Source organism: Vigna radiata, chromosome 3 (assembly GCF_000741045.1).
Source record: "Vigna radiata var. radiata cultivar VC1973A chromosome 3, Vradiata_ver6, whole genome shotgun sequence".
Taxonomy (NCBI): Eukaryota; Viridiplantae; Streptophyta; class Magnoliopsida; order Fabales; family Fabaceae; genus Vigna; species Vigna radiata.
Genome location: NC_028353.1, coordinates 9,011,459 through 9,035,769, shown reverse-complemented (window position 1 = coordinate 9,035,769; position 24,311 = coordinate 9,011,459). Strand labels below are relative to the sequence as shown.

At 31.2% G+C, this 24,311-nt stretch overlaps 3 protein-coding genes across 6 annotated transcripts; all 3 read right to left on the bottom strand.

Moving 5' to 3' along the window:
- Nucleotides 1-6,092, bottom strand: LOC106757518 (protein SAR DEFICIENT 1). Of its 2 annotated transcripts, none has more exons than XM_014640189.2 (9): nucleotides 5,744-6,092; nucleotides 2,719-2,810; nucleotides 2,538-2,601; nucleotides 2,415-2,446; nucleotides 1,794-2,299; nucleotides 1,397-1,554; nucleotides 993-1,145; nucleotides 513-600; nucleotides 1-431 (listed from the first exon to the last, which is right to left on the bottom strand). In XM_014640189.2, exons 2-9 carry the CDS (start codon nucleotides 2,805-2,807, stop codon nucleotides 259-261), a joined length of 1,263 nt encoding a protein of 420 aa, XP_014495675.2. In that variant the 5' UTR covers nucleotides 2,808-2,810; nucleotides 5,744-6,092; the 3' UTR covers nucleotides 1-258. The 2 variants fall into 2 exon arrangements, with proteins under 2 accessions (XP_014495675.2, XP_022635088.1); XM_022779367.1 differs by having other exon boundaries at nucleotides 513-597.
- Nucleotides 6,093-6,349: 257 nt separating this feature from the next.
- On the bottom strand, nucleotides 6,350-9,015 carry LOC106757360 (calmodulin-binding protein 60 G). 2 transcript variants are annotated; one of them, XM_014640011.2, is made up of 8 exons: nucleotides 8,703-9,015; nucleotides 8,584-8,614; nucleotides 8,391-8,437; nucleotides 7,803-8,302; nucleotides 7,560-7,714; nucleotides 7,208-7,414; nucleotides 6,923-7,088; nucleotides 6,350-6,757 (listed from the first exon to the last, which is right to left on the bottom strand). In XM_014640011.2, the coding sequence occupies exons 1-8, from the start codon at nucleotides 8,810-8,812 to the stop codon at nucleotides 6,501-6,503; spliced, it is 1,473 nt and encodes a 490-aa protein (XP_014495497.1). In that variant the 5' UTR covers nucleotides 8,813-9,015; the 3' UTR covers nucleotides 6,350-6,500. The 2 variants fall into 2 exon arrangements, with proteins under 2 accessions (XP_014495497.1, XP_014495499.1); XM_014640013.2 differs by having other exon boundaries at nucleotides 6,350-6,751.
- A 3,216-nt stretch (nucleotides 9,016-12,231) lies between these two features.
- Nucleotides 12,232-15,628, bottom strand: LOC106757185 (calmodulin-binding protein 60 G). Of its 2 annotated transcripts, none has more exons than XM_014639800.2 (8): nucleotides 15,361-15,628; nucleotides 15,202-15,277; nucleotides 14,718-14,770; nucleotides 14,052-14,545; nucleotides 13,733-13,893; nucleotides 13,410-13,610; nucleotides 13,075-13,243; nucleotides 12,232-12,985 (listed from the first exon to the last, which is right to left on the bottom strand). In XM_014639800.2, exons 1-8 carry the CDS (start codon nucleotides 15,459-15,461, stop codon nucleotides 12,495-12,497), a joined length of 1,746 nt encoding a protein of 581 aa, XP_014495286.1. In that variant the 5' UTR covers nucleotides 15,462-15,628; the 3' UTR covers nucleotides 12,232-12,494. The 2 variants fall into 2 exon arrangements, with proteins under 2 accessions (XP_014495286.1, XP_022635087.1); XM_022779366.1 differs by having other exon boundaries at nucleotides 14,718-14,807; nucleotides 15,361-15,470.
- Nucleotides 15,629-24,311: the final 8,683 nt, after the last annotated feature.

The window sequence follows — 24,311 nt, the reverse complement described above, 5'->3', positions numbered from 1 at the left end:
GTGCGTTACTGTTAAAGCAAAGAATGGAACAGATTTTTACTTAAAAAATGAAAAGGAATACTCTTAAAAACTCCACATTAATATTAAAACTCTCTAGGTTAAAGTGGCTGACCAATTGCAACTATAAGTAGAAATCAAATCAATGAATTAACAGATATACTATATTTGAGTATTGTCCTTGAAATAGAGTTATAGTCAACAATGGCGGCGAGAAAGCTTTGGCCTTAGCTGCATGCAGAATGTCCCATTTGAAAGCACTTACATCATCTTGCTTTTCCCTTTGTTTGACGAATACAAAGCACGGTTTTTGTCAGGTTCTGCTTCATCATTATTACTTGGAGGGAGCAAAGGATATATGAGTAGATCAAGTTCATCATTCTGTGATAATTCATCAAACCAGTCTTCTATGCCCCTTCGGCAAAGACTTTCTTCTGAAACGAAAAATAAATGTATTGAAGTAAAACACATCCCCTTTTAAATTGTTCCATGAAAATTGACAGATGGACTTATACCTTGCTGAGCAACCCGTTGAACATCTTGATCTGGAGCACCATTTATCAGCTCAACCTGCATCAGACTCCTCGAACTTTGACATGCCTGCTGCCACCGAGAGAAGATCATTCCATTAAGAGCTATACACTGCTAGGTTTGTTATGATAATATATATTCGAATCAAGAGATGAAGCAATAAGATTAAATATTTATTTTATATATAGAAAAGAGATTGTGAAGCAGTGAATTCACTCCAAACAGTTATACGTGGAATTGTTGAACCAACCATTATGAACAAATCGCCATTTTTAAATTCGGATATTGGATTCTCTTATGCAATCAACCTGTCCGATTCAAAAGACAAAAACTAGAAAGTATACGAAAAAAAAAAAGTAAAATGACGGAGAGAGAAACAAAAAAAGTTGTATAACCTTTTGAGTGATAGAGAAAGATGATAACCACAAAAAGAAAGAGAAAGAACACGATATGCAGATATGTACCATCTGATCGGAGTTGAAAGTATTATTCTCTGACAGATAATTTTGTCCTTCAAATAATATGGTTTCAGCAACACCAGTCTCAGCATGCTTTGCTTTCTTAGCCTGCTTATATATTTCTTCCCGTTGTCTTTTGGAGGAAATCTTGCTGAGTTTCTACGCTTGTACAACAAAAGATTCAGCAGATGAAATTTTGCACACCAAGTCGTATAAACATACATTCAAATTAAACTACGCTGACTCGAAAAGAAAGATGACTGAAATAATTTTGTCTATGTATAAACGATTCCAATATGTTCTCTTCTGGGGTTTTTATTTTTAATTTATTTAAACTAATTTTACCATACAATATATATTATCTTTTTGTTTTAACTTTTCTATTCTAGAAGTGCTTTCTCCCTTAATACCTCTTCCAAAGATAATGGATTGGTTTCATGCTCCTTCAAAAAATCCCCAACAGTGAGTATCCCGTCCTTAGAAAGCTGCTCAAAAATTTTCCCTTTTTTTGATATATGTTTCAAATGCCATATTTCATCACTGAGGGATGGATTCTTTGTCTTGTTCACTGCAATGACCAAACCACCATCGAGTCGCACGAATTAATTATATCTTAAAATGAATAATATTTACAGTGAATAAATTCGAAGTTAATCTGGGATTACACAAGATCCCATTAATGAACATTTAAACCCTAATGAATGAGTAATCTAAAAGCTGGAATAGTTAAAGTTAACATATAATTCCGGCATGATTTGCAGAAAAAGTAAGAAACGAAAGAAGTGTGACACAAGGGTGAATACTTACACTCACTTCTGTAGTCCCTGACTCTAAAAGGTTTACTTATACCTTCCTTGATGATTAATGCGTCATTCATATTTGATTTCGCAACTATCGCTCCTAATCTGAAACGTCCTGTTCTTATCCAAGATGAGTTGTCAGTGAATTCATTGTGGATAAAACCTACTCCATTTTTAAGCGCAAAAACCGTGTCTCCTTTCAGTAACTGCCCTTTATTGCTTCTTGGACTTAAGATTTTGGATTTGAATTCATCTTTGCTCCAATTTTCACTGCCATCTGAACCAAACTCACCATCAAGGGCGCAAATCTCTACCTTGATCGAAGACAGTGGATCATTCTCATCAGAGACTATAGACTGAGATTTAGTATCGAAAAGAACGACCTCAAGAGGATTGTTGTCTCTAGCTTTCAACTTGGACATAGTATAAATTGTATCAGGCAATTCATTCCTAAAAACCAGCTTCAAGAATCTGTGGCCTCCAGATATTTCAGTCTGAATACTACTTGTTAGTCTGCAACAAATTTAAAAGACGTACCAATCATAATTAAAGCACGCAAATAAATGTTTCTTTTGATATAACGAAGGACCGACAAACAATTAATATCAAGACAAAAAGAGAAACAAACCTTGGTAGTTGGAGTTCAACCACCTCTCGGGTCTGGTAAAGGAATAACGACATGAATCAGTGACAGTTGTTGTCGTTAACAACATACCACACCCTTACAAAGAAAAATTGATAATATTCTTACCGTATTTCGAATAAAATCTTCCAAATAGGGCTCATTCCAAATGAGAGGCAGATACCTTCTAATACTGCAGATGAATAAAGTAACTGTAACTAACAACAACAATAAAATATCATGCAAAGGAATTTTTAATTGATGTTGCAGAATTCTTTAAAAGAATTCACATCAGTTGAGATAATATTACCGCAATATTTCCCATAGTTGTGAATTCTGACGACTCCGCTTTTGATCAGCCCTTTTGTCCTCCTCTTGGGATTGTCTTTTTGATTCCATCGGCTTCAAGACAAAGACGTCAAGAACAACAATAAAATCAGCTACTCAATCACTAAAGGTAATCTTTTAAGTGAATCTCGGAGTTCGGTATGGGGTATGTTCAATATATATGGTTTATAGTGAAGGTTCAAGTTTTTTTTTAAAAGGTTCGAGGAAATGTTTCTCGCAAGGATAATTTCCTAGAAGGAGGTGTTTCTTTTTTTAAGGCTTGTTACGCTTCCTCCTCTCTTCTCTCTCCCTCCTTGCATCCTAGACACGCATTGCTGAACGCGTTTTGGGATGGTAAGATATGAGTATTAGATTAAAGAAATTTATCCCAGTTACTCGTGGCTGCATGAAGGAAAATGACTGGCTAGAAAAACTGGTATACGAAGAAAAAAAAAAGTGTTTACTATCACAGTTATGATACTTAATTAAAGATTGGCACATAACTAAGAGTACTGCGGAGTAGTTGGACGCGACATGAGAGTGGATGAAGCGATTTTGCACAAAGCGTGTACGAAGTCCAAGGACCGGTAATTTGCAGTATTTCTTACGGTCGAATGTCTTGATAATATTATTGAGAAACTGCGACACTTAAATTGTGTAACGCGTTCAGTATACAAAACGAAGGATCATATTTAACAAAAAAAACTTTCCATAGCTAAAAACTGATCAATTTCAAGGATAATTTTTTACTGAGAAAATTGTTGGGGAACTTCGTAATACTGGGACGGTCGAATATTTGGCACATATAAGTCCAGATGCATAACAGTTTCACAGCATTCAAACCTAATATGCAATATTTCGTTCTATTGAACTTGATTGTGGAAAGAGTTTTCACACGTTAACTTTTCCACCATTCCCATTCGTGTAAAATTTATGAAATCAGATTTTATTCATCAACGATACTTTTTAACTATCACTCAAACTTAATTAGGTTTCACTTGCACAACCAGCATTGAAGATAGATCTTGGAACTGAGTTGCTTGTTTGACAACTCTAAAATTTGATGCCTTTGGTTTGAGTACTTCTACAAATAAAAACCCAATTCCATACATTTAACTAATTTAAGTAAGTCACATACAAAAAAAATATTACCAAGCTTGTATTCATTCCAAAAAGGATCTGTCATTCAAAATTTGAATGAGATGCATTAGGAGCGTGCTACTTATGTTTTCTTGCATCTATTTATATGTTGGCTTATCAGCATCCTTTGGAGAGCTATCAATAGAGCTGAAAATATGAAAGCATAGTGGATAATAATGATACGATAGATCTAAGAAACAAAAAATCTCTTTATGATAGGTTTATATATCCATAACTCTTATATTATCTTAAAAAATAGATTTTAAACTTTATACTACTTCGTAAAATTAACTTATAAAATGAAATCCATTTATATAATATAAACTAATCTTATTTTTAATCGATTTATAATTTCTAACATTTATATTAGAATACTCAAAAGCGAATATTTTAATAGTGACCATACACAAATATCTTATAAGTAGGGGTAACTATTTTACGGCATCTTTCTCCAGTAAGACATGTTTTTTTTTTTTTTTTAAATGTCCTTAAACTTTGGATTAATCTATTACTTTATAACATATTCATTATATCACTAAGATAAATCTTCGAGTATGATCTTACTACATTGGGATTTTTTTTTTGTGAAAGAACATGTAAAAAAATGGACACAATGCGAAGAAGTTCAAATGAAACATCGCTGCACATTCAACCTATGATTCTTCTACTTATATATTTTATTTTTATCCGGTACAGGATTTCTAACTCATCTTAAATTCCTACGTTAAATGAATTTGTGCTCATCTGGTTTAGCCATCGTGCAACTCAGGACAGAATAGGTAACAAGATGGCCAAGGTTTCAACTTGATTCATTTCGTGAATTTGGCTCCGGGCGTATGATTCTGAATTCTTGATTAAGAATCATACTTTTAAATAGAAACATAAATGTATGATCAGTTCAAAATGACAAAGTTATACGTTAGGAATGCATCACCCGGTATTGAGCATAAACATGACAACATGGACAAATAGATAAAAAGAATTTTAAATGTGACCTTACATCTTGACCTAATCAAAGGAGAAGATTTTCATAATGCTCAATACTCATTGCCGGTAATATACGAATAGTGCAAATCAATGCCAGAAACGAATGCCTAACAAGTAATCAATTTCAAGGTGAATATGGCATTTTTTCAATTAACAAAATTTAGATAATTTCAATTTGATATACAGTATTGCAAAGGTTTCATGAACCAGGAATATCAGGAATCAGGACGGTGAAAAACTGCGATACTCGTAGATGAGTAAACAAAAGGCATAACATGATCACAGATATATGTTCTGGTGAGGAGGCCCAGACCCATGATGAATTTATGGTCAACGAGTGCTTACAAAGAAAATTATGAGCTGGTATTTAAATCACGGGTTGTTCAAGGGTAAAATATTTTGGAAATTCATGAATGGAAACATTCTAAGAATATTTTTTTTCATCTATTTTTTCTTTATGACATTTACATATTATGTATTTTTTATTATTTTCTCTCTCTAAGTGTCCACTCTACGTATACCGTGCATATATAATTTTCTCGTACAATAAATTTCCCACCTAATTTTTCTTTTTTGTTTTTTCTCCTTGAATTGAAATTTATGATTTTCCATGTTAAAGACAGTCTGAAGTTTGACCAAAAGGGAAAAAACAAGAGCAACAGTCCAAGTAATTTCTTATTTGAACTTGAAGGAAAAATGAAAAGGAACAAAAAAATAATTAGATTCATGGTAACTTGAAGCGGTGAGAAAGGAGCAAAAACCTTCAAGTTTCGTTACTGTTTTTATTTACAAGAAAGTATGCAAAGAAGAGCGAAAATTTGACTTGTTGAAAAGATTTATAAGCTGAACGTTATAGAGTGTGGAGTTGAATGGTAACTGACCTGCGCAGAAGCTCCTGCTTTGATTGAACGTGAGAAAATTCTTCATGGCCTTGTCTACGCACCGGAGAGAAGAACAAGAAAGAACGAAGACGGGTTTGGGTTTTCAAGGTAGCAGCAAAATATGAATTGTGTCCTTTTTCTTTTTTCAAGATTTGAGATCTGGTATATTCATATTCTGAGGAGCTTGACTTGCTCGGTCAACTTCAGCTATTTATTTTTACTTTTAAATGCTCTTCATTCTTTAATTAATTCTCCGTCCTTTTCTTTTTCTTATCTCTTCAGCTCGATTCGCCAGATTCAGAGCTTCTTTCACATAATATTTTGGACTAGTTTTTTTTTTTTTTTTTTTTTTCTTAACTAACCTATGATTTATGGTCCAATAATTAGTTCTAAGCGAACAGGCAAATAAGAGGATAACTAGGATAAAAATAAAATAAAACTATGTATATAATTTGTAATTTATGTTTAGAATATTTTAAAAGATTCAAACTTCCTTAATGGAAAACAGTCTTAACTGAGAACATTCCAAAAAAAAAAGCAGCAATATCGTTAAAACATTTTGTCATGTCATTTTTACACAACAAAACAAGACCATGGGTCCTGAAATTGGCAATAGACAAATTGGCACGACATTTATAAATTAATAGTTGGTTAACGAAGTACAGAAATTGACTTGGGCAAACGCAAATGAAGCAGCAATCAAAAGAAAAACGAATTCAATTCAATTCTGACCGCAAAAGGAAAATTGGTTCTTCCTTTAAGCCATATTCGGATGTATGAGGAGTTTGAAAGCATTTCTGACTTTCTGCCAAACCGTCTTGGCTTTCCCTTTTCTTGACATATACTCAGCAGTGTTAGGCAAAAAGGAGCTGCCTTTGCTACATGATCCTCCTCCTCCTCCATAGTCATCATCAACATCACATGCATAGTATAAAAAATTTGGTTGCTCATCTTCGAAGAAGAACGGCCAGGGATCATTTGCAATTGATGTTGATGATTCCAATTGACCTGCATCTTCATAGGTTAAGCATATAAAGAGCCAATAATGATCACAACTTACCAACCATACCAAACCAAAATTTCAAGGCTAAGACAGAACATGTATAAATAGTCAACATTTCCCTACAAATTTCTTATTTTTTGAGTGACAAAAAAGAAAGGAGAAGACAGATACAGTACCTTGGTGATCAGGCAGTTGCAGACCTTGATATGCAGCACTGTATGACACCGCCTGTGTACCTGTTAACTTCGACACTAAGTCATCATGTGTTGTTGGTGTGGCAGCAATTGGCTCCAGATGCTCCAGATTTGAGTATGCTTCCACCTTCATTCTTCCCACCAAACGCTGGCAGTTACAATGCATCTTGATCAGTTCCAATAACAAGTATATGAATCGTTAATGTTAAGAATCTGAATAAGGAGCCAATGGAACCAACACATAGAATAGGATATAAAATTACAAACCTCCTCCTCCGAATTCAGAGATTGCAGAGAACGATGTTGGCCGTTAATAATGACCTCCACAAGCTCATAGATGCAGTTAAAGACAAGGGAAACAGATTTCTCTGGTTCCGTGGCACGATACGTATACAAGTAGCGCTCAGAATCATCTAGTTCACATTCTTTAGCATGTTCAATGATTTTGTCCCATGCATTAATCTTGCTGAATTTCTACTTTCCACATGTGAATATCAGATGGACACATATACATGTCAGTACTAACTACTACACTATCTAGTTAAGCGCATCATCAAAAAAGAACCAAAGTACAGAATCATTTGTCCACACGTAAGAATGTTTAAAAAGTTTTATTTACCTTCCGTAATAAACCGATTGTGTCCCACCGCAAAAGATCCTTCACAGTCTTTATTCTATTCTGGGAAAGCTGCTTGCGAAGCTCACCCGCTTTTCCAATGTTCCTCAGACGCCATACTTCATCGTTCAAGGCTGGACGCTCGGATTTCCTTGCCGCTGAAATAATCAAATACGCATCGAAAATTAAAATATTTAAAGCATTATTTACCGAAAAATATGAAAATGATTATGGTTAAGGACTTACACTCTCCACGTTTATCCTTGACCCTGAAGGGTTCGCTTATGGCTTCCCTGATTCCTACTCCATGGGAGTTAGTTCCCACGATTTTAACTCCCAACCGAAACGTTTTGCTTCTTGTGGTGCTAGAGTTATCAGTAATCTTAAGCCTCTTCTTATCGATAAAACCAACCCCTTTTTCAATTTTAATAACCGTTTGTCCTCTGAGTAATGGTGCCTTCCCCTCTCTTGGTTTCACAATGTTGCCATCAAATTCCTCTGCAGTCCAGTCCTGACTTTCAAAAGCACCATCCAGCACATAGATCTGAGCCTTCATGCTCGAAAATTCCTCTGTGTCAACGCGTTGCTGCGATGCAGCATCCCGCAGCTCAATTTCAAGTGAACCACCGTCCTCAGCTGTGAGATTGGCCATGGTGAAAATTACTTGAGGCAATCCATTGACGAAGCACAATTGGTAAGCTCTGCCTCCGGAACTGCCACCCTGATGGTTATGGCAAAATCGACAACTAAATTGGAAACAAAAAATTAATTACAATCAGTTTATGTGTAGAAAAACAGAGTGTCCAGAAAAAGTATGTGACAAGAGAAACAAACCACGGGGACACGTGACGCTCTAGCATAGGAGGAATCAACTCCTCCATCTAGTTAGGGAACAGAACAACATAGAGTTAATATAAAAAGCCTGGTTGGTTCTTTGTAAAAGGAAGGTTAACAACACAGATTACACAGTTTTTAAATTTCTAGTGTACTTGAGTCAATAACGAATAGAAGCTTATTGTATGCTTACCAATTTGCGAAGAACAGGTTCCAAAGCGGCACTGTACAATAACCACAAAAAGAAAGAAAAAGTTTAGAAGAAGGTGCTTGAAACGAAGAGAGTTAACAGACATCGAAACAAACACTGACAGAAGCGAATGATCGATGGTCCCGTCGCGTCTCCTTTTAGCAACAGTTTGAAGATGGGTGTCGTCGTTATTGTGATGATCCTCCTCGTCACAGTTTCTTTTTGGTGCCATTGTCCCTCCACAAGCTTCAAACACTCGCTACCAACCAAACGAATCTTTGTTCACAAAAACAGAAAAAACCAGCAACTGTCTATAACTGCGACTCTAACACTTTTTTAAGGGCTGTTCACTGAATGGTACGAGGAGACTGACGCTAATCTTCCACTCGGAATTTTCTTCCTGCAGAGCACGGAAGACTAGATAAGCGCGCTGCATTAAACACAAACCGCGTCTCATTGGTATTTTTTGGTGAAAATACATAGAAAAACATTTGCAATTTCATCATTTCGTGTTCAACTTTTCTTCTTCTATACTTGTTGGGAGATAATAAACAGTATTTTGTTATTTGCATGTCCAACCATATTTTGACACGTGTGCAGTGTCAAAATGATGTCAAAAAATGGTGTTAAAATTTTATTTTCCTTTTTTATATTATTTCCTGTTGTTTTTATTCATTTCTTTATTTTATTTAGCCTTAAATATCATATAAAGGTTTGTATCACACATATAGACATATTCAGATACTGTTGTAATTTTTTTTTTTCTGAAAAACGGAAGTATGTTGTTAAAGCAATCATATACTTGTAGATGTGCAAAAGTAGATTACGTGATTAGTATTTAAATAAATTATATTTATATATATATATATATATATATAATTTATATAAAAAGTATTTAATAAGTTTAATTCTAAGTGATGTAATTAATAGCTTACTTTTTCATTTTATTACTATTGAATGTGCATCTAAAAGTAAGTTTTAAGTTGAATTTATAGTTATACTAATGTATTAATGAGTTTAATGTAATAAGGGCTAAACTATTCGTTATGTAAGTATACAATAATAACTATCATAACCAAAAATGAAGTACGTAAAACAACCAAAACATTAAATTTTTTCATTACTCGGCTTACCCTACTTGTTCATCAAACATAAAAGTATTTCATAGGTACATTGAAACCCTTTCAAGCAAAACATATTTTGATTTAAGTGGTTTAGTTGTTCTCAATCTTAATATTCTCCTTCAAACATTTAATGAGTGCTCTGTACAAGAGAAAAGAAGTTATTTTCATAGGAATAAGTATCTTTACAAGTGATTATGTTCTGTTTAAACTATGAGTATTTTTCTACAAATAGATAGAAAAATTAATCTTACATCTCGTCATATTACAAATCAATCCTTACACTAGTACAAAAAAGACTTTGACGTCGATATTTTTTTGGTTTTTAATGTTTAAAAAATCATCGACTTTATATTGAGAGTTATTAATTAACTTCAGAAAATAAAATCGACGTACTTAAACGTTAATAAAGTAGGCTTGCCGATGTCATATAGCGCTTAGCGTACTCTCCGTTACGCTTAGTAAAGATCTAGAGGGTGCTTTCTGTAATGTGGAAAAGACGTATTTGACATTGAAATGTATTTTTTCTAAGTCAATCTCGCTTGGCCATACCCCCTCCCTCGGTGAATTTTTTTTCTTGGAGTGACACCATAAGGGATTTGACATCGAAAAATACACTTTTTGACGTCAATTGACGTCGAAAAGTGTATTTTTCTAACACGTGCTTTTTATTTTTATAAAAGCTTCATTTTGACAATTTTACCAAACCTGTAAAACAGAAAACTAGTTTTGGCATTTCATACATCAAGAATTCATCTATTCACAATTTAAACTATAACTAAATCTATGAAAAATTAAACTAAAAACTAAAGTCATCGATATCAAAACACAGAATTGAAACTAAACTATTATAGCCTAACTCCATCTCTCCAAAAGATATGTTGTTCATTCATGCCTTAGTTTCATAATTGTAGCCTCTCTTAATGGGGATGAATTGTTGAATCGTTGCAAAAATAGAAAAACTTGACTATTATTTGCATTCTAATGTTCAAAGTTGAATTTAATTTGTAAGATTTCAAAGATATATTATTACCTCGATCCAATCATCTATAATTCTCTATCGAATGATGATCTTGATCCATAACATTATGTAGTACTCACATGCCCTTGAATCTGACTACTTGTTACACTAAACATGACAAAGAAAATAATCAAATATGATGATCTAAATTTCACATACGAAAATTAACAAGTTAAATCATTGAAGGCCAACCTTTGGATAAATTATTTCAATTTATTGTGCTTTGGGCTTACCAATAACTGTAATTTAATTTGAAACCTTTGAAACATAAGTTAATATATTAATATCATAATAAATTGATATGAAATAATGTAATATTTACTATTGTAACAAGCATTTCAAGTAAGATTTCATCTTTTTATACAAGAAACAAAACCATACATTTTGTCATGAATCACAAATGGTAAGTTGATTAATTAAATCTTCATAAAAGTTTACAATATTGATTAATTAAATCTTCAAGACATTGCTGAATAAGACTATGGATAGGACAAATTTGTCTACTCCAATAGTCCTTCCACCTTGAAGAAGGTAAGTACCATTCATACTTTTTTCTTTACATTCTATACAAATTGCAAATATTGAGGACAAGGTATGGATTAAGTGTGGGAGTATGGAGAAACAATTTATTTTGTTCTCTATCCTGATTTTGTTTTTGTTGTCTGTTAGTTTGTTTTTGCTTAATTTGCATTTATATTTTTAATTTCATTTTGAAAAAAAAATGTTTTTAATAAATATTTGTAATGAATGTTAGGATTTGATTGAGTAGCTAGGACATTCATAACTCTAGAAAAATATCAGTCGTGTTGATATGAGTTGATTACTTTTATGATTGAATCTTTTGTGAAAGAATTTTGATTCTATAAATTTTGAACCAAATGTAAAGGGTGTACCATTTTGTGTCATTCCTATTTTTCCTTACTGATGAGTCATTGTTTTATTTATACTCTAATATTTAGCTCGATTTTTTGATTTACAACTTATGTAAATATACATGATTAAGTATGATTAAGACATTTCTTATTCTAATTACATGATCAAACAAACTCACCTTAATATTAATTTTTTGATAATTCCTTCAAGCGTTAAAGACTTTTTTTTTGTTTTAAACCCACTAAAGAACATTAGATAGAAAAAAATCAAATAGCCGGAATTTAATAGTATCAACAACTACGTATCCATATGTACTTTTTCTTTCTTTAGTAAAATTACATTATTTGTCTATCATCTATTTGATTCATTTTATTTTCATCTTTTATTTTAGTTGTGATTACTTTTATTATTATTATTGTGATACAGAGAGAATGTGTATACATGATATTTGGATTGAGATTAGCGAGTGAAGGTGTATTCAGGTCCTACAATTTTTAAAGGATTGAGATTAACTAAAGATATGGAGAAGGAATGATATAACAAAGTCACTAGGTTCTACAATTTTTAAAGGATAACATACTAATCACAAAATAAATCTTTTTACTTATGATAAAATAGAAAAGAGAAGATGCAAAATTACATATGAATTGGGTCTATAAATTTGGTACAGCATCTGCTATTTGAACAGAGTAAATTATGAATTGATCACGAATCTTTAAGTAAAAAACTTGATATTAGAAACAACAACAACAAATTGTACCTAAACAATCCAGCACAGATGTAGACGAGGAACCTGTCTTACACATCTCTTTAGTGCAGTTGAAATTAAAGAAGCTAAACTTGCAGAAAAACAAATGCATTCAGAAACTAATATCCTATATACATAAAACAGAGTTGAATTAGTTATGGTAAAACAGCTGAGCATTCTTTTTGGCAGTTGCATGCCTTTTCACTGATATGACCCATTTAAGAGCAAAACCAATCTTACACCACGCTGCTTTGGATTTGCCACTACTCGATATGTCCACAGTAGAATTTGTGAAAGTAGAATAACGGCTACATTCTTCTCCATCACACGAACCAAAGAAAATGCCACTTTTTGGTTCCCATGTTGCCCAAGGAGGACAACCATATATGAATTCAACATCTGACCTTTCATTCTGTATCGAATATCCACCTTCAGGGAATGGTAAACACGATCCGTCAAAGTGACAACTATCCTCTTCATTGTACATCTCAGAGGAAAATTCATCAAACACATAACTGTTATGCGGCATTTCTCTCGTGCCGGGCTGTGGATCGGCATAAATTTGGCCGTTATGCATTCCTTCATCAGTATATGAAGTAGACATAGATGGTTGACTATAACCTGGGAATGTTTCTGCTTGACCTGAATAAGACATGGTTAAACGATTATATAAAACTGGACAAAGATCTATATAACAATGAAATGCCCTAAAGTTATGCCATTCCATATACCTTGTGCAGTTGAGATGTCCATGTGTTGCAGACATTGATCTGGAGTGTCAGACTGTCTTGCTTTTTTTAGACATCCGTCTAGATCTAAACTGTTCAATTTAGTTTCATCAATCATTTTCAAATTGTTGACATTTTTGTAAGCTTGCTGCTTCACTATTTCCACCCAATGCTGCCAAGGAAGAAGGAACCTCATCACATTTGACCCATGGGTATCGTATGATATAATTACAATGACAAGACAGGAATCATTATTTTAAAGAAACCAAAGATGTGACAAGAACTGCTTCTTGAAAATCTATTCCACAACCAATTACGAACAGGTTACGAATCCATACCTTATCATGGGGAGTGAGAATATCCGGTGAATAATAATTTTGCCAATCAAATGTCACTCCCACGAGGATGTAGATGGAATTGAATAGCAGGCCTATTTCCGGTTCTTGTGAGTGATAGCCGTAAAGCTTGTAATCATCGATCACACAGGTTTTGGCATGGTCAGTGATCGCTAACCATGACTTCTTTGGAAGGTCAAGCATCTACCACGACAGAGGAAAAGATTCAATGAATATACTCGTGTTAAGCATGGATTTCATTATACATTTATATGAAGGGAACCATAAGTAAAGAGAAAAAGTATAAGAAACTAAGTTTTACTTACTTTATACAGTGATTGTTCGTTGGTTATGTACCGCCGCAAGAGATCCTTCACGGTGTGAATTCCATGTAAAGAAAATTGCTTCTGGATTCTTCCTTTCTTGGCAATTTTCTTCAAACGCCATAATTCATCATCCAATAATGGAGGGAAGTGTTTCTTATAGCCTTAAATGACCAGATTACATGTCAGTTTTGAGTTATACTGAAAGACAAATTATATCGAAAAACAGAATCCATGAGCCATCCAAGTTTAATGGAAACAATAATGACGTCCTAAGTTGGAAATAGACAGTCAGAAATAGAAATGAACTAATAAGACTCACACTCTCCTCTGTTATCTTTCACAATAACAGGCTCACTTCTACCCTCCTGAATCTTTTCTCCAATGGAAGTTGGTGGCACACATTTAACTCCAATCCTGAACCTTCTGCTTCTTTGCCATCTCGAGTTGTCAGATATGGCAATTTTAGTGATACAAGCAGCTCCATTTGTAAGAGTAATAAACCTCTCTCCAATCAAAAGTGGCTCTCTACCTTCTCTTTCACGTGAGATATTGGACTTGAACTCCTCTTCTGTCCACTCCTCACTGCCATCGGATCCGAACTCACCATTCAGAACACAGATCTCTATCTTTACCGAGGAAAGAGGACCCTCCTTTACTACAGACTTGGTTCTAACATCAAATAGAGCAATTTGAAGAAGCGATTCGTCTTCTGCTTTTATATTAGATCGAGTATAAATTGTCTTAGGTAACTTATTAAGAAAGCACAACTTAAAGCGTTTGGCTCCGGATATGCCAGCCTCATTAACCTTTTTTCTGCAACAAATTCGATAAACAAAAATAGTAAACAGCGAAAATTAATCAAATACATGGAGGACAGTAAACATAGGAAGACAAATGAATCAACCAGATTTTCACTTCAAAACATTAGGAAATGAAAACAACAATTGTTCATCGTTAACACAGAATCCGAACATGATGAACTAACCTTGGAAATAGATGATCCTGGTCCTGGATTTTTTTTTCCAACTCCTCTCTTACCTGTTTGGGGAAGACAAATGAATCAACCAGATTTTCGCTTCAAAACAGATTAGATTAATGATAATGGACACTTGAAAGTCGGAAACACGCGATGAGAGTACAAGAGCAACAGAGACAAAAGAAGTGGCAAATTTTAGAGACACAAATAATCTGTCAGCTAATCACCAATGCTGTCCTTTCCTATCAGAATCAACTTGGAAACAATGTGAGAATCACAAATATGAGCACTAAACAAATGCAGAGACCTGGGGAACATTGAGGGTGGATTTGGAATACTAGGTACATTAGAACCGGTGCTGGTGAAGTGATGGGTACTTTGAAAAGCCAAAACTAGCTGAAATAAACAAAAAAAAAAAAAAAAAAAAAAAAAAAAAAAAAAAAAACTTTCTCAACACCACACCACCAAGATAAAAGACTCAATCATTCCTTACCACTCTTCGCACAAAAGTTTCCAAATAGGATGAGTGGTCATTCAGCCCTAGTGCGTTGATCACATTTCTCAGGCCACTGCATAATGAGCAGAAACTCAAACTTAGACCTCACAGCCCAAAAGGCCAAAACGACAAAGTATACCAATAACAAATAAGCACCTGATTGGCGGTTGTTTGGTATCACCATAGCTCCGTTTATGGTCCTGAATTGGAACTTTGCCACTGCGTTGCCTCTCAAAAGATTTCCTTTTTGATACCATCCAAAATGTTACAAGCAAACGAACAACTCAACGTTCTCAGAAGTACTCTGAATGGTATAATAACTCAACCAAGCGGTAGTTAAGAACTAGTGTAATTGATTCAACCGAAGCCTGTATTTATAATACCCTTTGTTATTTCAACCCGAGGAAGGAGGAAGGATGCTTCTTGAACTGCAGTGATCTAAAAGGACACGTTAATCCCATAAAGTCAATCTCGCATTTGCTCCAAAAATTCCCAGAAAGTGCCAACAATTACTATAATAACAAAAACAGTTGAATGCAAACCATATAATATAGTTATCTTCAACTTATAAACTGCCGAACCGACATTTTGTTCTTAACTAAAACAGATGTTAAGATTTTCAACATTTTGTTCATTCATCTTATTTATTAATATTATTGAAAGTTTAACAATGACATGCAGTCTTAATGTAAAACGATTTTATACTGTAATTTAGTTACAACCAAAAATGAGTTTACAATTGACTGGTACTGTAAAACTAAATCATTAATTATTCACACATACTAACAGTGACTTCTATTGATACCATGTATCTTACAAGATCCCATGAAATCCAAGAAAAGTACTAGGTTGCCGCGTATTACAAGTTACGTTACAACTTACAACTGTGCTGATACACCCCAAGTGAGGATGAAATTGAAAAGTTGGAAAGTTGAAAAGTTGAGAAGTTTACTACAAGACTAAAATTCGTTATGTTCATCCTTATTTTGGATGGGTCCTACCAAAGAATGTTCAACTAAGAACAAAAACATGCAAAAATATTTTATTTTTCCTCCTATCGTCAGACACGCTTGTAAGAGAAGTTTTTCCGAACGCGTTTACAAACCATTACATAAACTGATTTTTAATAAATATTTGATTAACTAATTAAGTGAAAATTGATTTATATACTGGGCTGTCCATTATCAAATTGAATGAGAATAACAAAATATAATATTTTATTGTCAAAAGATTATGTGCACGCTACTCTTCTTATAATTAAGAAAAAAATAAGAGTAAAAGTTGGAAGTGATGAAAAATTGAATTCTAGAAAAACAGACGCATTTCAATTGAAATTTGGGTTTCATATGAATCATCAATACAGATGTAGAGAAATTTTGAATTTCAGTCTTCCCTTATATGAAAATTGGGTGCTTCTATTCTAAGCAACGAGTGGGAAGATGAAGTTGTACATCTTAAAGGTATTTAATTTTTATTTAAGTTGTGTTTAGTAAGAGTCTTGCAAAACCTAACTACAACTCCAACTCACACCGTATGCAGAAAGGCAAGGCCAAAACTAGTTTCCAAGAAAATACTATGCTCCACACAGGATCTTTCCTATTTAGGAAACACGTTTTTTTATCATAAATTAATTTTGTACTATAATCAATCAATTTTTTAGCCATCAAGCAATATATATATATGGTATTTGTTTCCAAGAAAATACTATGCTCCACACAGGACCTTGGAAACACGTTTTTTTATCATAAATTAATTTTGTACAATAATCAATAACTTTTTTAGCCATCAATCAATATATAGAGAGAGAAAGAGAGAGTATTTATACCGTAAAATAGCAAAATATAATATGCAATAATAGAAAAAATAGTGTATAAAATCTTTGAGCAATTGATTGACAACATTTAATAAGTCTTTTCTTCCCTCACATATTAAATTTATTGTATAAAATATTATAAATAGTAAAAACATTAGCGGGTTGTGAATTTAATAAAAAACAAGTGAAAACAACTTTTTTCTTCACAATCTAAAATTTAATATTTTAGCATTTAAAATAATTTAAACTTTTACATTAGATAATAATAAATAAAATTAATAATTTATAAGTAAAAAGAAAAACTTATAAATTTAGTATATTTATGGACTTGTTTATAATTCTTTAGTTAGTGTTGAATTTTTTCAATGAACTTAAACTTTGAACAAGTAAGCAAATACTTTATTGAAAAAATAATCTTTGAATCTTCTTAAATAGAACTTTCACTTTGATTTATGGAAGTTACTATCGAATTAGGTTAAGAATATAAAGAATTAAATCACAATCGTGGTGAATAATTAATTATAGCAAACAAACAATTAAACACAATTTTTCTTTACATAACTTTAATAATTAAACTTATAAATTTTTAACCAACTCTTAAATCCAAATATTCTTTAAATCTTCAACCATTTTCCTTAAATCATCATCAATATAAGATTTTAATTTTTCTTTTTTTATCATTATCATCAACACTTTACTTGTCTTCAAGAGTGAGAATAAGATATTCAAATTCTTACTTTATCAATAAATAAAAATAAAACTATAAATTAGCAAAACTTGTTGGTAAAACAATTTTTTTTATGTAAAAATAACGCTTAAAAGTTTGTCCATAAAATACATGTTAGTAAGAAAATTTTGGTTGATAATTACTAAAAACCAAAATTTGCGAATAATTTATGATAATTATATGTTAGTAATTATCAACATATTTTGATCATCAATAATTATTTTTTATTTTTATTTTTTCTGCTCTTTTCTCTTTTTCTCACTCATATTCAATTAGATCCAAAAACCTTTAGGTCCTTAACCCACAAGTCCTTAAATCATAACAAGACTCTAATATCATGTTGAATTCAGTAAAAATTATGAATAGGATTATCTCTCATGTGTAAAAAATACATACATAGGATAATTAATTTATAATAATAAGAATGTAGACTAAGTTCAAATACAAATAAATATGTAAAAATATATAACATAATTAACATAGGGTTATATTTCCCTGATTAACATAAAGTACAATATATCTAATACTCATTCTCAAGCTAGTGCATATAAATTATATATATCAAACTGGTTATCAGTATAATCAAACTTGTTAGAAGTATAATCAGTCATGATGTTTTCGGATACAATTTTTTGTGAAAATTGAAGTTCATTTTAGGCAAAATTTATTAGGATACTATCAAAGTTCAAAAGTGGAAAATTAATGCTTACTAGCAAAATTTACCAACAAATTAAAAAAAAAATCCAATAACATATGAATTTTATCGATGAATTTCATCTATGCAAATATTTGTCACTAATAAAAATTCTAATTTAAATACATATTTTACCAACGAAACTCTTATTAACAAAAATATTTGTCAATAAAAAAATTTAAAATTCATAAGTAACATTTGTTTCGTCGAGAAATTGTTTTACATTAATAAAACTTTATTTATAATTATGAAATTTGTCTAACCTAAATAAATTTCTTATCGTATTCTGATAAATATAAATATATTATTAGAAAATATAAATAAACGATAAAAATATTTTAAATATAAATATATTAGTTGTACTTCAATTAAGCAAAACATATAATATTGTATTTAAATATATAACAAGTTTATTTTTTATTTAAAATTTAAAATTTAAATTAGACAATAAAATTGATATAAATACTTTAAAATAAATATAACTTTAATTTATTACTTGAATCAATTTTGAGATTATTTTTTAGAGTGGAAGAGAAAATTGGATTAAACTATTAAACTAAATACAATTACAACTGAATTAAACTATTGAAATGTAAAACTGAACTAAGTTAAATACTATCATTTCAATATTAAAAATTTGAAATAAATTAGTACACTTTCAAAAGTTTAAAAATAGTTTTACACTAAAATGATCAATATATATATAAGATAAACTCATAAAGTAGACATCAATCAGTTTGATTGTAGTTTCAGATTTTCGTGTAAAGATTGAACTACTTGTTTTAATACTTGAGGTAGAATTTTGAAATCTATCGCTTCTAGAATATACTCTCTAACATAATCACAATGCTCTATAATAAATATTTTTTAGAGAATGCTAAATGATAGTTGAACTAAAGATGAAATAATTTTATATATAAATAAGTATAAATTATTAGTTGATTTTATAGAATTGAATTAAGTTGAAAGACAATTTTTTACCGCTTTGTAACAATGAAAACAGTTTGCAAGCTGCGAAGTATTTTTTAAGTTTTAAGAAACAGTTTCCATCACAAATATTCTGGTATGAACGTCAAAATGATTATTAGCTGATAAAAGTCTTCTAAAAACATAATCATAGATTTGAAAATGTTGGAATCGACAAAATTACACAACAAGCTCGTCATGCCGTAATAAAGTTTGGTCGTGGTTGAAGACGTGAAAGATGAATCACTCACAAGGTGCTAATTCTGGATTAAGAAACGTGAGTTTAAATGCGTCAGCGTCTCATGTTTACGAAGTCAAAGTTAAATTATGTGAACGCAAAAAGGTTACGTTTGGACGCAACGCAAAGAGAGAGTGGATGTGACCATAATTCCATGCATGACCTTCTATTATTAAATACTGGGTACTGTGTTCATTCTGCTGCTGATTGTTGATGTTTGTTAAATGAATGAGGACAGTGGAATGATTAAGGGGAATGGATTTATGATAGGTGTTGGAACGATTCGTGCAGTATTCAAAGTATAGGTAGCAGTAAGACTGGGAGTCTGGGAATATTAAGTTTTCAAATTAAGCGGCACGCAAAGTTGAAATGTTGTGTGGTGATGAAGATAATCAAAGGAAGAGAAAGAAATAAAGAAGGCTATTCAATATACCTAATAGGGGTGAAATGAAGCAAACAAAATCGCACATTGAGTGAAAGAAGGACTGGTTAAGGGTTTATATACACATTAGATTTCTTCAATGGTAAGAGGTATTTTGAAGTGGTAGCAAAAGCAAATCCGTGAGGACTTGATCCAAAACGGACAATGTCTTACCATGTGTGTCGTACCTCTCCCAGCCAAAAACATCTTTCACATATAAGAACAAACATTTTTTGATGCGGTTGCAGATTTAAAATATGATTAAAGGTGAAAAATATGAACATTTGTTCGTGTCTGACCCATTAAAAAAATAGGACTCATTGTCATGCTAATTTAGGCTTCTTGGTGTAATTTTGGAATTTTCATGAAGACATTAACATTAAAAAAGTAATAAGAGTGGAAAATACGTCATTAGTGTAAAGATTATATTATACGTTCTATAATTAGTGAAGGGAAGGTTAAATTAGGATGAAAGGGAAAATAAAAGATGCATTGCATTTGTATGGTGGCAATTATTAGTTTTTTGTTCCTTTCCACACTCATTCCAGGATAGGAAGATGTTTGTGCCTTCAACCTGATCCTGTTTCATACTCAATATTCTCCTATATATATGTAACACATTCCAAGCTTTTTCAATTTCCTCTTTTCCTCTCCTTTCTGAGCGAAACGAGAGAGAAAAGAGGAAATTGAAAAGCGTTGCAAAGGGGGAAGAAAGCGATGGAAGGGGTTCAGAGCCATTACGCTCATTCGTGTTCTTATCTACACGATGTGAATAGGAATAGCGTGAAGGACAACAAAATGGTGACGTCTTCGTATTTCCATGAACCACCTCGAGAATGTAATGGCGAGAATATGGCGGTGAGCAAGTCAAAAAGCTCGTGGTGGTGGAATGAGGCCGAAAGGAAGAGAAAGCGAAGAGTGGCTAAATACAAGTATTACGCCACCGAAGGCAAAATCAAACACTCTTTCAAGAAAGGGCTTCGCTGGTTCAAGATCAAATGCATCAAAATCGTCACCAGTCTCTAGTTCTTCAAATGCATGAATTCATTCATTCATGCATGCATGCAGGGAATTCTCACTTTGTGTATTGTCTGCATTGTTAAGAGATAAAAGTTATGGGCTCTATCTATGTCGTTTTTAACTTTTCCTTCGTTGCAGCAGATTATCTTATCTCATATTTATCATTATAATTTTGTATATAGTGATTAAATATCTCATAAGTAATTTTCTTTTCTTCAAAGGAATGAAATCTAGACCTCAACCCACAGATTAAAAGGCAAACAATTTGGTACGTAGTATATTCTTCAAAGTTAAATTTTATGTTGATCTTTCACCCTGATAACTGATTAATTACATTAAGTTATGTTGATTAGCTTTTATTTGGGACAAAATGGGTTTTCTTTTTGTCTCCTTTATCACTAATTAATTTAAGCAAAGGGATTGCATATAAAACTTTATTCATTTTAGGATAGGTTAATTTACGGAGTAGCAACAAATTGATGACAAATGTAGGTTAAATATAGACAAAATTAGGTTGACTTTGTCTAATTTTCAAAAATAGATATAGTATGGGTCAATTTATGGAGTTGGTATGTTTAAAAATTAAGAAAATGTATAATTAAAAACATATCATGACCATCAGTTTAAATATAATTTTAAGATTAAATACGTTTATAGTTGCTAAATTTTTATATAATGATTGTTTTCCATCTTAAATTTTTATACCATTTAATATTCAAACTTTAATTTTTTTTAATATATCAAAATATTTTAGTGTATTGCTTAAGTAATTTACATTGTTTCACATGTTTAAATTCAAATGTCAATCTAGATTATGATTTAACAAACCTAAAAAATATTAACTCTAAGTAAAAAAGGAATGTTTGATTCATTTTTTTTAAGTTTTAGAATAAAATATATATATATATATATATATATATATATATTAATTTAAATAAAAATGAATTATAAATATAAGAACTAAAAATATATTTATTTTAACTTACAAAAATAAATTTGTTTGATTTAAAATCTTTACACCTTCTAAATGTCTTTTAGCCTTTAACGTTTATTAGATTAAGATTATTAAATTTGTAAAATAATTTATATTTATTTTTATAATTATAATTTCATTTTTTAATATAAAAAGTGTGAAATTCTATCTATATTATCTAAAAATAATAAAGTTATTAATGACTAGAGTATACTAAATATGCAAAATCTTCTTTAAGATCAAATAATTCCCAATTAAGTATAATTAAGTATAATTATATGTTTGATACCTAATGCATATGTTTTAACTAGTATAAATTTTGAATAAGCTAGTTGGATCAAATTTTATTAAATTCTTAATTTTTTTTCTTCTAAAATGCCTTAATTAAGTGTAAAAGTAAAAGTATATGTTGTCACGGTTTAATTAGTTAATAGTTAAACATTAAAGTTTATAATGTACTATAAATTTATTATTTTAGATAAAATAAAATAATTATCTATTTGCATACTGTACTATAGATTAAATGATGAAAAAAATTGGAAGAATCTACTGCGTCAAGAAAATGATTTTAAAATTAACCTAAAATCACTTTAGCTTTCTTTCTATAGAAATCCCTATACGGAGTTTCAAGTTAGAAAATCTCTAGGCTTATGTTTTCTTACCTTCTGCTGGGTAAATCTGTCTTCCTATTATTTTTATAGTGATATTTAAACAACATTTTTTCGACAATATTTAAATATTGATTACGTGTCAGTGATTAGTCGTAAATTACTCCCTAATCAATAATAATAATCTTATACACTATTATGAAATAATTTACGACCAATCACATATTGACACGTAATTAATATTCAAATATTGTAAAAAAAATGTTGTCTAAATATTATTATCCTTTTTATTTTACGTCGCTTTTATCCTGCATGATTTTTTAAAAAATTTAAAACTTATTAAAATCTCAGGTTCTACTTGCTGCTGACATTATTGGCTGCTCTCTTAGGTTGTTGCAGACCTCCTTTACGACCATAGGTCAAATTTTAGGTTGTGGATATTATTATTATTATCCTTCTATGAGTAGCATTTGCTGATGATAAAATTATTGCTTCACATAACATTGGGACTTGTTAGCGCCACCAACTATACAAATCATTCGACATTTTCGGAATATGCTAGGAATGAGATGTCTCTAGGTCTAATTATTGTCGCTTCTTTCTGATTTGCAGGAGTGATCATTTTCTACCTTAATTCTACGTTACATAGTTATAAGCCTATTTGACCTTATATATACCCCCACACATGTCACCTATTTTCATAAAATTTAACTACATATATTTGTATAACTATAGCTTATATTAATATTTTACTCAATACAAAAATATTTTTACTAACATATCTTAATGTATATGTAATTATGGATTATAATTTTAATTCATTGAATACTATAAGCTCAACCGGTCTAACCAATATAGATTTCAGACTTTATACATACAAAACTACTGTGCTAAACAATATACTGCCCTATAAACCTAATCATTATAGTAATAATAATTTATCTCTTTACATGTCTTAGATTGATTGTACGGTCATCCGCATTAAATAGGACAGCTTGGAAGTCATCTAAACCCACAAAAATAAACATTTTCCTGATCATCACCTACACATAGCCGTAGCAACTCCTGCATGTATGTCAGAAGTAAAGTTATTCACAATCAATAATGATCATGACCTTTTTCTTTTTGTCTATGATATCAAAATATTTTTGCTCATCTAAATCATTCCATGTTAATCTTCTTCAAACAAATTTTTGTTCAAGATGAGTGTTTGAAGTGCTACTATTTTTCCAGATTAGTTCTCATGATATACTATCAAACAAAACTATATATAGAAAAATTGATTAAGAGCTGCATTGTAATATAAATAAATACCAACAAATAGGACTCCAAAATATGTAAACCTGATAACTGTTAAGTGCTGGTTGGAAACTCTTGTTACTAAAATACGAATCACAAAAATAGTCGTTGAGGTTAAACAGAATATATTTATAGTTAAATATTTTAGAAATTAGTGTATTTACATTCTTCAAGTCTCGTATTCAACAAAGTTTTCGATATTATTTGTGCTTTTGTTGGTATAATCTATGTAATACGAAGTTTCATGTTTTTTAACAATAATATTACATAATTAATATACAATAATAATAATTTTAATATATATATATATATATATATATATATATATATATATATATATATATATAT

What these genes read in the sequence shown, in the direction of transcription:
- LOC106757360 (XM_014640011.2), bottom strand. Translation starts at nt 8,812, where the DNA reads ATGGCACCAAAAAGAAACTGTGACGAGGAGGATCATCACAATAACGAC. An exon ending in CAAGGATAAACGTGGAGAGT is followed by an intron (nt 7,715 to 7,802) that starts GTAAGTCCTTAA and finishes TGATTATTTCAG; the next exon opens with CGGCAAGGAAATCCGAGCGT. An exon ending in CAATCGGTTTATTACGGAAG is followed by an intron (nt 7,415 to 7,559) that starts GTAAATAAAACT and finishes TGTGGAAAGTAG; the next exon opens with AAATTCAGCAAGATTAATGC.
- LOC106757518 (XM_014640189.2), bottom strand. Translation starts at nt 2,807, where the DNA reads ATGGAATCAAAAAGACAATCCCAAGAGGAGGACAAAAGGGCTGATCAA. An exon ending in CAGGGACTACAGAAGTGAGT is followed by an intron (nt 1,555 to 1,793) that starts GTAAGTATTCAC and finishes TGGTCATTGCAG; the next exon opens with TGAACAAGACAAAGAATCCA. An exon ending in ATCCATTATCTTTGGAAGAG is followed by an intron (nt 1,146 to 1,396) that starts GTATTAAGGGAG and finishes GTACAAGCGTAG; the next exon opens with AAACTCAGCAAGATTTCCTC.
- LOC106757185 (XM_014639800.2), bottom strand. Translation starts at nt 15,461, where the DNA reads ATGGTATCAAAAAGGAAATCTTTTGAGAGGCAACGCAGTGGCAAAGTT. An exon ending in ACCAAACAACCGCCAATCAG is followed by an intron (nt 15,278 to 15,360) that starts GTGCTTATTTGT and finishes CTCATTATGCAG; the next exon opens with TGGCCTGAGAAATGTGATCA. An exon ending in CAGGATCATCTATTTCCAAG is followed by an intron (nt 14,546 to 14,717) that starts GTTAGTTCATCA and finishes AATTTGTTGCAG; the next exon opens with AAAAAAGGTTAATGAGGCTG.